At 42.7% G+C, this 12633-nt stretch overlaps 2 protein-coding genes across 6 annotated transcripts; one reads left to right on the plus strand and one right to left on the minus strand.

Moving 5' to 3' along the window:
• Positions 1 to 53: 53 nt before the first annotated feature.
• On the minus strand, positions 54 to 1099 carry LOC133923239 (fasciclin-like arabinogalactan protein 3). Its single transcript, XM_062368657.1, has one exon. The coding sequence runs from the start codon at positions 1097 to 1099 to the stop codon at positions 206 to 208; it is 894 nt and encodes a 297-aa protein (XP_062224641.1). The 3' UTR covers positions 54 to 205.
• Positions 1100 to 2113: 1014 nt separating this feature from the next.
• LOC133920688 (uncharacterized) lies at positions 2114 to 6418 on the plus strand. Of its 5 annotated transcripts, XM_062365289.1 has the most exons (11): positions 2114 to 2363; positions 3275 to 3324; positions 3464 to 3576; positions 3933 to 4102; positions 4184 to 4218; positions 4576 to 4696; positions 4805 to 5076; positions 5183 to 5279; positions 5443 to 5515; positions 5840 to 6085; positions 6192 to 6414. In XM_062365289.1, the coding sequence occupies exons 1-11, from the start codon at positions 2201 to 2203 to the stop codon at positions 6268 to 6270; spliced, it is 1419 nt and encodes a 472-aa protein (XP_062221273.1). In that variant the 5' UTR covers positions 2114 to 2200; the 3' UTR covers positions 6271 to 6414. The 5 variants fall into 5 exon arrangements, with proteins under 5 accessions (XP_062221273.1, XP_062221271.1, XP_062221270.1 ...); XM_062365287.1 differs by having other exon boundaries at positions 3933 to 4218; positions 5210 to 5279; positions 6192 to 6418; XM_062365286.1 differs by having other exon boundaries at positions 3933 to 4218; positions 6192 to 6415.
• Positions 6419 to 12633: the final 6215 nt, after the last annotated feature.

Genomic DNA, 12633 nt, shown 5'->3' on the forward strand with positions numbered 1-12633 from the left:
CTTGCACAATGTGTATGGACCCCAGCCAAATCAAGGCAAATACATCTGTTTCGTTCGATACCTTGATCATATCAAATCAAATTTGCATGTTGCACTTCATAGAAAACTGACTACAGATCACGAAATGGAAGGGATAAAATGAATTAAACTAAGTTGAGCCAAGCAGGGCCGACGCGCCACGGTCTATCTCAAGCTACCCTACTTATTACAAACGCCCGAGCAGCCAAGACGTGATCCCGAGCGCCACGGCGAGTCCACTCCACCAGCTCGCCGGTCCGTGTCCGGCAGCCGATGGTAGCTTCGCCGCCATGCCACCGTGGACGCTAGGTATCGGAATGACTCCTGTCTCCTCCTCTGGCACCGGCGGCGGAGTATCTGTGAGGTTTGGTGTAGGAAACGGCTTGATCGGGGTCGGTACGAGCGGGCCGTACCCAGACAGCGGCGGTTGGGGCCCCGGCGCCGGCGCCGGGGCCTGTCTCGGAGGAGGCGCTGCCATGTGCCTCGCCCTCGGCGGAAACGGCTGCGGGAATCTGATGCCCGGCGGGACGACGAAGCCGCTCACCTGCAGCACTGACACGCTGGGCGGCTGCACCAAGACCTGCCTCTCGAACGTGGCGTTCCGAGGCCCGCCGGGCGCCGCCGAGGAGAACGTGGTGCAGTTGCCGGCCCCGGAGGCGACGCGGAGGAACCCGGCGCCACGCGGCGGGGGGCGGATGGTCTGCAGCAGCGTGGTGACCACGGAGCCGTCGCCCCTTCGTCCGCGCTGCAGCGCGGCGAGCCTGGGCTCGTCGAGGTAGTCGGTCACGACGTGGAGGGAGAGGAGGTCCGCCAGGAACGACCTCGGGATGCGCGGGACGCTGCGGAACACGGCGGAGATGGCGGTGTTGTTTGGCGCGAGGACGGTGACCTTCTCGCGGCTGTTGATGGCGAACGCGAGGCTGGTGTCGGTGAGCATTGTGTTGAAGACGCTGAACTCCGGGAAGGCGGCGAGGATCTTGGTTATGTTGAAGGCGCTTGCGCCGAAACCGGCGGCGAGGCCGGACGCTGGGAGGAGGAGAAGGGCGAGCAGGAGGAGGAAAGGCAGCTTGGTGGGTGCCATGCAGCCGAGCAGGAGAGCTTGCAGATGCGCATGTAGTGGGGGCTAAGGGTGGCAAGCGAGCTCGGCATATATAGCGTGTATGTGAGGTGATGATCAAAGCTGGTTTTGAGGTGGCGGGGAGGGAGTGAGAAGTGGTGTTTGGACAGTTGGTCATCTGACCACTTCCTGCGATGGGCACGGATCAGGAGGGCCTGGAGCGTGTAATCTGTGGCTGATGTCTTGTGGCATGGCAATGCACTTCCATGGTCATGTATCAATCGAGACCATCTCTTGGTTCTTGAATGTTGTGAGAGACAATTTCTATTTGCTGAATCCGAGGACTATATATAGGTAGTTCTAATTCATTACTTAGTTTTTTTTTCTTAATTTAATTGAGTAAGAGTCAATCTTTACTTTGAGTTTTGAGTCGATCTAATAATCCAAAAAAATACAAAACTTACATACCTACTGGAGACATATACTCGCATGTGTATCACAGCTGTGAATAGACAACATCATAAAAGAATAGATGTATGAGGAACCACAACTTTAATTTAACAATTCCTTGGACATGAAATTTCAAATCTAGACATCATATCACTTACCTTGTCTAGAAAATAGACAGCCGAATTTGAGTTGAACCTGACTTAGACTTAGTGGTGCGACACCCACGAACAACTAAGTCTCCTAGCTCGTGACAACTTTAAGTATGTTGTTCTGGACTGTTGGTATTTTTCAGTCGTCCTATGTGAGTTGAGATGTTTCCGTGAAATTTCTATGAAATTAATATGTCCCAGGTGAACCAGTATTCGTAGTTAGGCGTTTAGGTTCCTTTTGCGTCAAGACAATGTATTTACCAGATGCATCCCTTCACAGGTGATGTGTAAACCCGGAGTACGTATTTCCTCCTTGAAGGCGTAGTCGAAATGAACCAATAACACGCGGGCCCCACGCGACGGATGTGGAGCACGATGCACGCCTTCAGGCAGAGGAAGCGAACCCACATGTAACCGCCTCGGAGGCATTTCTCGCGGTTGCTCGATTGGAGAATTCAAATTTTTCTTCGCCGCAACCCAACATCCGCATGCACTTGCCTCCGCTTGGGCGCTCCCCTTCTCGCCCATGGCCTCCGCCGCTGGCGATCCCTCGCCGCCGCCAGGAGGGTGGCTCTCCGGCCTCGTTTCCGGCGCCGGCCGCCTCCTCGCAGCCGTCATCGGCTCCGAATCGTCCGCCTCCAATGCCTCCTCGTCCTCCCCGGAGTCGTCGCAGTCGCCTGGCACCGCCGGTACGCGATATCTCTCCCTCCAGCGCGCGCGCGTTCGGAATTCAAAGTGTTGCTTGAAAGCTCTTGCGCTTGTCTCGTGCCGCCTTCGGGGCCCCGCCCTCACGCTAGTAGTGTTCGGTGAATTGCCCGCGTCGGCGCCGTGATCGTCTGTCTCCGTGTGTCGCGCCATCGCTTAGCGGAGATGGTGACGCGGCTGCTGTGGTTAACCTGCAATGGTGCAGGCCTGGGGCCAAATCTGGCACTCAATTGGATTAGATCGTGTCGTAATCGTGTAGTCGGCCATTGAAGTCGATTTATGCACAATTGTGTGCTACTGATCGTCTGCATCTCATAAGCGCACAATTAAAGGGGGAATCGGAGGCTTGAGGACTTGTGGTGTTTATTGTTGCTAGGAGCCTAGGAGAAACGGAATTTTTCCATTGGGTGTTATGGTCCTGCAACTATGTGGTGCAAAATCTCGAATGAAAATTCAACGGTTCCCTGCTCGAAGCCGGAAGCCCAATTGTGTTCAGCATTAAGTCGAAGGCCTTTACTTAACTTCTTCGATGTTAAAGTACAATGTACTGGGTACAAATGTATGCCTCTAATGTCTACCGTTTTCTGTTTAATTTGGCATTCTAGAGTTTATTTTAAAACTTCAAATAGGTCGATGGTTTCAACACCAAGTAAAAAATGATCTAGGATGTTGAGCCTAAATTTATTGGGTCACTAAAAAGTCTAGAGTCTAGGTTAGAGGTGACCATGCTAATGCCCTTCTAGCAATGTACCAAAAGTTCTCATCCGTCTCTGTTGGGACTAAGGGCTGCAAATCTCACTACTGTTATTTCAATGCTGTTGTTTTTTTATGAACTTTGCAAATTTAATTTCTGGGAGACTTCAATGATTTTCCTGATTTGTATTTTAATAAACAGATCAAGGTAACATGGCACATTTTGCTTCTGATAGTTATCAGCTAAACCAGGTATGGCCATTCTTTGTGTATTTCTTATAAATTTCGCGATACCTTTTCAAGCAAGAGCTTCTCTTTGAGCATAAGAGTGATGTATTGATTACTTGGAGGAATTTATACCATCAAGTTAAGCTCTTTTCTTGGTTTTCAGAGAGGAAACGAGATTGTTCTGAAAGACTGTGGTGAAGGATCCCTAGCAGTCGTCTCAGAGATTGACCCTAAGGATGCTATGATACAATTGCTTATGCAGGAAACGTACACGAGGTATTATGCCATGTCCACCTTGTTTCCTTGCACATTAATGCTCCCGTGATGTACAATAACCTTTTTCTTCCGAAGTTAAAATTTGTATGCTCAAACATGCAGGTTTCATTTTCACTGCATTATAGTACCTAGGCATTTTCTTTTGAAGTTAATAAGTGACATGTTTGTCACACCAAAAATCTAGATGTTACCCTAATATTATCTCCGTGGGACCTTGCATAAAAGTAAACGCAAATCATTAACACAAAGATCTGCAAACATGTCCCTCTGCTTCTTGCTTATAGAGGTAGTTTGCTGAATAAATTGGACTAGAAAGTTTGGCTTATGTGATGAAAGTTTTCAATTTTTCATGCTAGGTCGGAGTGTGATGCTCTAATAAAGATAATTCAAGAGCGGGTTGTGCACTCAGACCCAGGTGTAGATGAACCTGCTATTGTTCTTCCAATTGCTTGGGCGGCTGGTACAGAGCAAGATAATGTTGCATACTCTTCATTAAATCCAAACACTTCTCCCCTTGCAACTTCAGGTATTCCTGTTTACAGCCGAGAGTTTGACAATTATATTGTTGAGAAGAAATTGCTGACGAAAAGGTCAACTCCTGCTGAAGGTCCTTGCTCCCTGAACCATGATAGGAGCCTGCCTGTGAGTTATTTAACCTCGAGGAAATATAATTCACCCTAAATATGTTGGGAGTCACAACCACTAGATTTCATTAAATATATTCCCAGTGTGTTTTATGTGCCTTTTAGATAGAAGCACATTGTATTTTATTTAACTAGCCTTGACGCTGGAAAGTACTATTGTGAAGTTGTAAGGACCTTCTAGTGTTCTACAATTTACAGCTCCAGTAATTAAATGTTCTCTCTCTTTTTCGTGTCTAAACATTTTAGATTTGGTAGACACTGCTGGATCTCAGGGCAAGCATCTTATTTGTTGTAGTTCTTACTCTGTGTTTAACTCTGGAATAATGCAAACATGGTTTAACAACCATTACTGCAGGTTCTGAAACGAAGTTATTCTAACACAGGGGATACTCTTGAAGAGTCTCGAAGAGTAAGGCCAAAGCTAAATGGATTGAAGATTTCAGAAAAGCTGATTGATTCGTGTAGGAGTCATGCAGGTATATAGGCTCCTGGGATTGCTCCAATTAAGTTTTCCAAGTGTCATATTGCGCCACTGGGGATGCATTTCTCTGTCATCTACAATTTGCTCCCCTTTCCTGTAACAGCTGCAGATTCATTTCAAAACTCTACCACCATTGATCGAAATGCATCAAGGGGGATTCCGGAAGATGATAGGACGTTTTTTGCAGATGTTCCCCTTCTTGGGACGGATAACCTAACATTCTCCAACATTGTTTCAAATGGTGAAACTGCTGATGATACAGCAGGGTTTCAAGATAAGCCCTCTGCTTTAACTGCACAGCCCTTCGCTTCAACCTCCTATCGAGCTGACAGGAATAACCGTGATAGTACCATATTTCATCCATACTCTAATCAGGTACTGAACTACACCGCATTACCGTTTGCTGGGTATCTTTTTCTGATTTCAAATTCAAAAGAGGAAATCTTTTTGCTGATGAAGATAATACTGAAATTTGATACAGGATCTGACTGAGACTTTTCCTGTTAAGGTGGAACCTTTTGATGATCTTGTTCCTCTTGAGCCTGACATGGTGGATCTGACCCAGAAAAATCATGACAGTACGTTGCCATGCTTTTCTTTTAGAAACCATGCTTATCTTCTGCTGTTATAGAAAACATTAGACATACGTTGCCATACTTCAACCAATTAAATTGGTTATGTCAGTATGAGAACCTCAAGTTGCTAGCTTTACTTCACGTAATATTTTTGGTCTATCTGCAGCACACATCATGTACTATGGCTCTGGTTCTGTCTCGAAATTGATGTTTCAAGAAGACATTGAGGCCGCACCCAGGTATTTTTTCTATGACAGTTCATGTATTTTCAAACGGCCTAGGCTCTCTTGTTGTGATCTCTGTTTGTCTCATATTTTGTTATAGTTGCTGGAAACCTCCGGTATCTGAATTCCCAAATGTTTGATAATTTTGTTACGCGCTACCATCTGCTTGTATTTGCTTATGTAGCTATGAGCCTACGAATAATCACCAAATACATTTTCTTCCAATGAAGAAGTGTGACCTGTAGTCAATACCAAACCATCAAGTAGATTATGTTCTGAAGATTTATATTTGAACGCAAAAGAAATGATTCTCTAGAAAACTAACACCATCCTTTTCAGCTCATCAAAGGGAGTGCAGCTAGAAAACAGTTCCATAAACTGCACGAAGGGGTTCAACTTGCAGAGTAGCATACCAACTAAGACAAGGTCACCTGCCAATAGCAATCGTCGCCCAAACAATCGCAACACAATCAGATCGTGGAATGGGCCGCCACAGCAAAGCAATCCGGCGTTACCAGGACAGGAACCGGACGCAGGCCACATTCAGGCGAAGAGGCCGGTTGGAAGGCCAAGGAAAGCGAGGAGGTGAGGTAACTTGCGACGTCCCGATTCTCTGTGTTATCCTGTGGTTTATACAATCTTGAAAGGTGGATCATATCGTAACTCCTAGTGTCCATTATCACTTTTGAAGGTCTCGAAAGGCCCAAAGACATGTGAAAAATACACGAAGGCTACAAAGCGAACTCCATACCACAGGTATCATCATGTAATTGTTGGTATAGTATTTTTCTTTTCTTTTTTGAGAAACAATTGTTGGTATAGTATAAAGGTTTAGAAATACAATGCTCCTTCGCTATCACCGGTAGGCTAACTAACAAATGCCATTGGTTGTACTAACAATTACTCGTCTTTTAAATTCTGTCTCCAGTAAAAAATATCTGTCTTGAGACTAGCCTAGTGCAGTAGCAAATTGGTATATATGCATATATGCAGTTGTGCAATTCAGCCGTGGCGGTGTTCGCTCTTTTTTCGTTCCCTAGCTGGGTGATAATAAAATCCACAATAACCTGCTGTGTTATCAACTTATCCTGCCACTAGTCCAACAGTAAAAAATCACTCACGTAATGACGACCTTAACTAAGTTCCCCATCGGCAGTTCACCCTTTCCTCTTCAACTACTACGTATTACTATTCAATTCAACCAGCATGTATACAAATCGTACTGCTCCGAGAACATCTGTATTCTCTGGCACGGCGTGCTGACGCAGGCAGCGTTGATTCCTTCACTGATCACGAGGTGGCTGGCCGCCATGGGGGGCCTCTCTCCGATGCGGCTCAGCAGGTCGCCATGTGCCGACCAGGCTTTTTGGATTGAACGGATCACTGGCCGCCTCTCGCATCGCATGGTCACAGCAAGGTGACCGCCGGCCAATCGCCAGCCTTTCCCATCCAGTCCAGAGCTCCAGACCCCTACTGCCTACGGTTATGGGCTTGAGCCCTCGGCGGCCTCCGAGTCCACCACAGAGGACAAGAGACTCGTGCGCCAGTAGTAATAATCTCTCACACAATCTGAGCAAGAGAAAGCATGCATTATTCACCGGATGTTTTGGGTCTGATTGATTGGTTGGCCGCATGAGATCGTGGCCTCGATTCGTATGTTTTGTCGTAGAATTGTTTTGCATGCGCAGAATTGAGCTAAAATCTATATCGTATTTGTTAAAATAGATAATATATTATTGTATTTATAATTTTAATATACGTATCTGATATTTTATTTACCGAAAACTGACTTTCGATACACCGTACACTGAAAAAACACGGATCCAGTCATATTCGGTACATGAGATACCGATTATGGCACTATAGCCTATATTTAGTACCTCATATGCTGAAAATCAAGTATATTCAGCATACGAGATATGGAATATGGGCTATAGTGACATATTCAACATCTCATATGCCAAAAATTAAGTGTATTCGGCACATAAGGTGTCGAATATACCGAATATAGTCTGTACTGGCACATGCGGTTTCCGGTATAAAATGATAGCATCGAAGTGCCCGCAACCGGTACATGTCATATTCAGCATACGAGGTACCGAATACGGCACTATAGCTCATATTTGGTAATTTATGTGTTGAATAAATTTTCGACATATGAGGTGTCGAATATGACCGGTCTTACATGTTTTTAGCATACGGTGTAATGAAAGTCAGTTTTCGGTAAATAATATGCTGAATATAGATATTAAAATTGTAAATACGATAATATATTATCTATTTCGATAAATAGAATCACGTATATTGTCTAATTTTAGATTTTGCTCGCACAATTGCTCAGCTGGGAGCAGGACTGCAGGAGGCATGATCTCATGGTTTCTTATGTCTGAGTGGCGTACGGGCGTGCTTAATCTTGTGTGGTTCCGGTGCCTTTTTAAGGAAGTAATCTCCCTGCAGGAGGCATGATCTCTTGGTTTCTTATGTCTGAGTGGCGTACGGGCGTGCTTAATCTTGTGTGGTTCCGGTGCCTTTTTAAGGAAGTAATCTCCCCTGGGCCTTGTTGAACGTGCACCTAAACGCGCCCCCCCCCCCTCCCCCACCACCACCCTCCACCTGCTCTTCGATCGAGTAACACAAGTTCTACGTCGCAATGAATTCATGGATGCATTAGTCCATGGGAGCCGGTGCTGCCCCTAAACTAGCCTCTGGAAAGAAGATACCGGCTAAGCTAGCTATGGGATTACGATCGACCAAGCTACTGCACAAAATCGAAAACCTAGCTACGGAGTAGTGCCCACCTAATCCGATTTCCATGTTTCCCCAAACAGAAAATAAGTACGGTCTAGAATTAATTAGCACATCATTATTAGTTTGAAATTCAATCTAAATTTATGTGGACTTCCGAGTCAGAATTAAGCCATATTTCCACGAGGCTTTAATTTGTTTGTCAAAAGTTGGCTAACCCCAAAGCTATGGGGCCTCACATTACCTCTTAAAACATTTGTGTCAATGATCCACGTGTAATTGACATATTTAGTGGCATATAATAGAATAGATGAATTATCAGTGATATAGAAGGAATTCTCTCCGTTGTCTTCGCCCACTTCCACCACCTATGGTCAATGACACATTTGCCGCCTCAGGGTCTTAAACTTGTCTAACATAATGTGCGCGCTTTTGCTATGCTAACCACCGCCGTTGCACAACCCGCCCCTATTTTCTGGTCTCGATGATCCTCGCTTTAACACGAACTACGTGTGTTCTTTTACATATATAGCTTGATAAATGTTCACTGGTTAGTTAAATCCATGTTCACTATGTGAAACCTGTCCATTTAGGTTAAATTTTGATTAAATCCTGAGTGAATAGTACATGCACCTATAGCAACATTTAATGATCAAAGCATGTGTCTGCGCTACGTGAGATTATACATCTAATTTTATTTAGATATGTGTTAATACACACCCGGGCCGGTCCTGGAGGGGGGTAAGCAGGGTGGCGCCCCAGGCCCCAAAAATCGAAGGGCCCCCTCCTATATTCCAAAACCTAGGGGCATCTTCCTATACATAAATACTATTTATGACCTAACAAAGCACAATAATCCAAATTCTAATCAATGACTACAGTTACATGATCATGAATGAGTTTTGGCCTTTGGTCAACCCAAAAGAAGCAGCTTTGCTACTTTGGTTCTTTCGTAACATGTTAGCAACAATCCAAATTAGTAGTCCTCTCATGTGCAGAGACATTGATGCGATTGTTTTCTCTCGTGCAGTCCTGCCTACTTCATTCGATGGCAATCAGATTCAAGAATGAACATGACGACATCAACGACTCAGCGTAAGTCATAAAGGCCCTAATCGGTGACTTGGTGTATGGCGTTCACCATTTATAGACCCTAATTCACCTATTTCCATCCCCTCTTTTTCTAGTATTTTTATTGCTTATCGAATCTTATTTATTGTGCATGTGACTGTAGCGTTAACTGAAAGAAACTTTTAAAAGATGAAATTATTGAAGAACTATTTAAGGTACACAATGTCTTAAGAAATATTAAATGGTTTGACAACCTTATGCATTGAGAAGAAATTACTGTATGAGATTGATGTTGATACTATTATTAATGACTTCGTATCTAAAAATGTTAGAAGAATCTTTTTAAGATGATATCTAGAAAGAGTTTGAGGTGAGCGTTGTTTTTTATATGCTTTAAGTGTTTATAAAAATATTTTTTTAATACATCAAATATTTTCTTTATAATTTATATATTAATTAATTTTTTGATGTTTCAATTTAACAGGGTTTATTTTTGGTTTCGTCTCGAGCCACGAAAACCTCAGGACCGTCCTGCTCATGTGGTGGCGAGAGAGGCATGAGTGTGATGTGCATACGTGTGTCTCACTTGTACTCTCAATAAAAATCCATGTTCACAAGAAATAAAAATAACCATCTTATTAAATCAAGTTGCCCATTTAATTATTAGGTGATTATACACTGAAGATGCTCTAATACAGCTGCTTTTTCTCCCACCCCAAGTCGACCGAAACCTGAACACGGTAAGATCGAGTTGCAGCTACGTGTACATGGATCCAAACCGTTCCCAAGCTAGCCGTGTAGTAGCATCTTTCCCGCCACAGAATGGCGTAGGCCCACGCATATATTCTGCTAAATTGTACGACTCCACTATGTCAAGTGCAGCTAGGTTACGTATAGCTTCTGCGGATGGTCGGCTCGGCTCATACAGCACGGCCTACAAGCCTACGATATATAAGCACATCAATCGCTAGCATTTCCGTCTAAGTCTCGGGTCTGTTACCCAAGTCATTTCACACGTAAAATTAATCCAAATATATTAATTATAAGAAGTAAAAATAATAATATAAAATAATATGATCATATAATTTTAGAATAGATGATAATGCTGAGTAACTGGTTAGGAGAGTGAAGGAGCTGTATCGTCTATAGTTGATCATCTATTGCAACGTTGTGATGGTGAGGGTATAAAAATAATTCTTGTATAGTAATTTAGTATAAAGATAGTGTAATAGAGACGAATTTTTTGGTAGACGACGATAGAGACGACGTGCGGGCGATGTCGCATCCTCTCAAAAAGCCAGAGTTTCTAGGTGAAGTGTAGGAGTTGACACACACTCCGGAGAAACTCGGTCCGTCGATGAATGCATGTAAGGTAAATATTGAACGTCTAGTTATGAAGGATAAATAATGAGAGATTAAATATTTTTTTTTAATATGTAGAAGTTAAATATTGGATGTCTATGTAAGATAAATAATAAGATATTAAATATATTTTTAAAAGAAGAAATATATTTAATTTTATATAGTGATTGTTTGATCCACTCAGATTGATAGTGAAGATCGATAAGTCTATTACAGCTCGTGTATTTTATAGAATTATTAGATATAGATATTTCATGCTTTAGATCTTCCTTGTAAAGAAGCGTATCGCTAGAGATCTGAATGCCTGTATCTTTGAAGTTATTATTCCACGACCCAAAATAGATGTCGCTATAAATTTATACGGCTCTGTTTGGATATAGCAGGACTTTATCGAACCGTTTCATGTGAAATCCTACGAAGGTAAAGTCACGCGTTCCAAATTAAATGTTAATACAGTGCATTTTTTAATTGTGTTTGGTGGGGAAATTTTCCTAATGAAAATCACGACGCCAGAATTATCGTCTTAACTAGTTATACTACTGACATCTACTGGTACTGTTTATCCTTAATCCTCATGCGCCAGATATTTTGAAACGGCCGAGAACGGATAAACATTGTGAGGCAGATCTAGGTAGTACTTCTTTTATTATAAATATAGGTTATTTTAATCTCATTAACTATTCTCTAAATATAAGTTATTTTTAAACTTCTATTTATTTTTTCTCTTTTATTTCTTTCCTACTATTATTTAATAAATGCTACCACTTTTACAAATAAATACGTTATTTTTTCTAATGCAAAATAAATAAAGGGTAATAAGATTATTTGATCTACTTTCTTAATCTCTGTGTATAAATCTAAAATAATCTATATTTACAATCAGAGACAGTAGTATTTTAGATTGGATGGTAGAAAAGTAAAAAAATTAGCATTACCTAAAAGTTTCCCGTCTTATTTATCCTCTCTCTGCATATAATTTGTCCTGAGTTTTTTTCGAAGGGATAGATTTATATTAAAGAAAGGACGGTACATCCCAAATTGCATCATAGATCCTAAGAAAAGTAAAATTACATTACAATCCTTGTGGGTCTTCTCCTGTTCCGAACTCAGCTTCTTCATCCGCCGCCGCCGAAGGCGTCCACCAGTACTGGAGTGAGCTCCACTGCCACCATGACAGGAGGCTTTAATCCTTGAAAATTGCCGTATCATTCAACGTCCCAGGACCACCAGCACGTATCTAATTCATTGAACGACCGTCGACCACTAGCTCACCGGACGGGAAAACAAAGTTATATGACAGCTCGCCATAGAAGCTCTAGCCAAAGCCGCCCAAAAGAACACCTCTGTGTCTAAGACAGTTGTCGGCACAAAATCACAACCCCAACTTAGAGATGAACACAAGCTGCATCTCCTTCAGCAAAAGACCAAACAGAACTGACCACTTACAACTATCACTGACGCCGAAGTTGGTGACGAAGATCTGAACGCTAGACGAAGACATCACCATTGCCCCCTTGATCGATGGATTTAGTATAATTACGGCTAGCACCTGGTCCCCTTGATCGTAATTTCTTCTTTAATTACAGTGATTGGAATCGTTAATAAACTCTTATTCCTTTCATTTCATAATATTTATCCATAGCCTCCGAAGTATCTAATTGACTTTTAAGAGCATGCATGCATTTACTCGACGCTGGCGAGTTACTTGTTTTTATCCTTGTAAATGATTAGAGGTAGTATGATCATCTCACTGTATTTTTTCACTCGATTTCAGTATTTTTTAGTTTGTATGTAATGGTGGGTGTGAACAAATATTACGAAATAGAGGAGTACAGTCTACGACACAGGTAGTAATTTCATTGATTCTTCCCAACACCTTTCAATACGCAGATACACACTAATTTCTGTGAAAGATCGTCTTTCAATTCGATTCAGTGTTCAAGCCAGTAATGGGA

This window comes from Phragmites australis, chromosome 6 (assembly GCF_958298935.1).
Source record: "Phragmites australis chromosome 6, lpPhrAust1.1, whole genome shotgun sequence".
Classification (NCBI taxonomy): Eukaryota; Viridiplantae; Streptophyta; class Magnoliopsida; order Poales; family Poaceae; genus Phragmites; species Phragmites australis.

Coding starts and splice junctions, on each gene's coding strand:
- LOC133923239 (XM_062368657.1), bottom strand. CDS start 1,099: ATGGCACCCACCAAGCTGCCTTTCCTCCTCCTGCTCGCCCTTCTCCTC.
- LOC133920688 (XM_062365286.1), top strand. CDS start 2,201: ATGGCCTCCGCCGCTGGCGATCCCTCGCCGCCGCCAGGAGGGTGGCTC. Junction 5,280..5,442: donor GACCCAGAAAAATCATGACA/GTACGTTGCCAT, acceptor GTCTATCTGCAG/CACACATCATGTACTATGGC. Junction 5,516..5,839: donor GACATTGAGGCCGCACCCAG/GTATTTTTTCTA, acceptor CATCCTTTTCAG/CTCATCAAAGGGAGTGCAGC.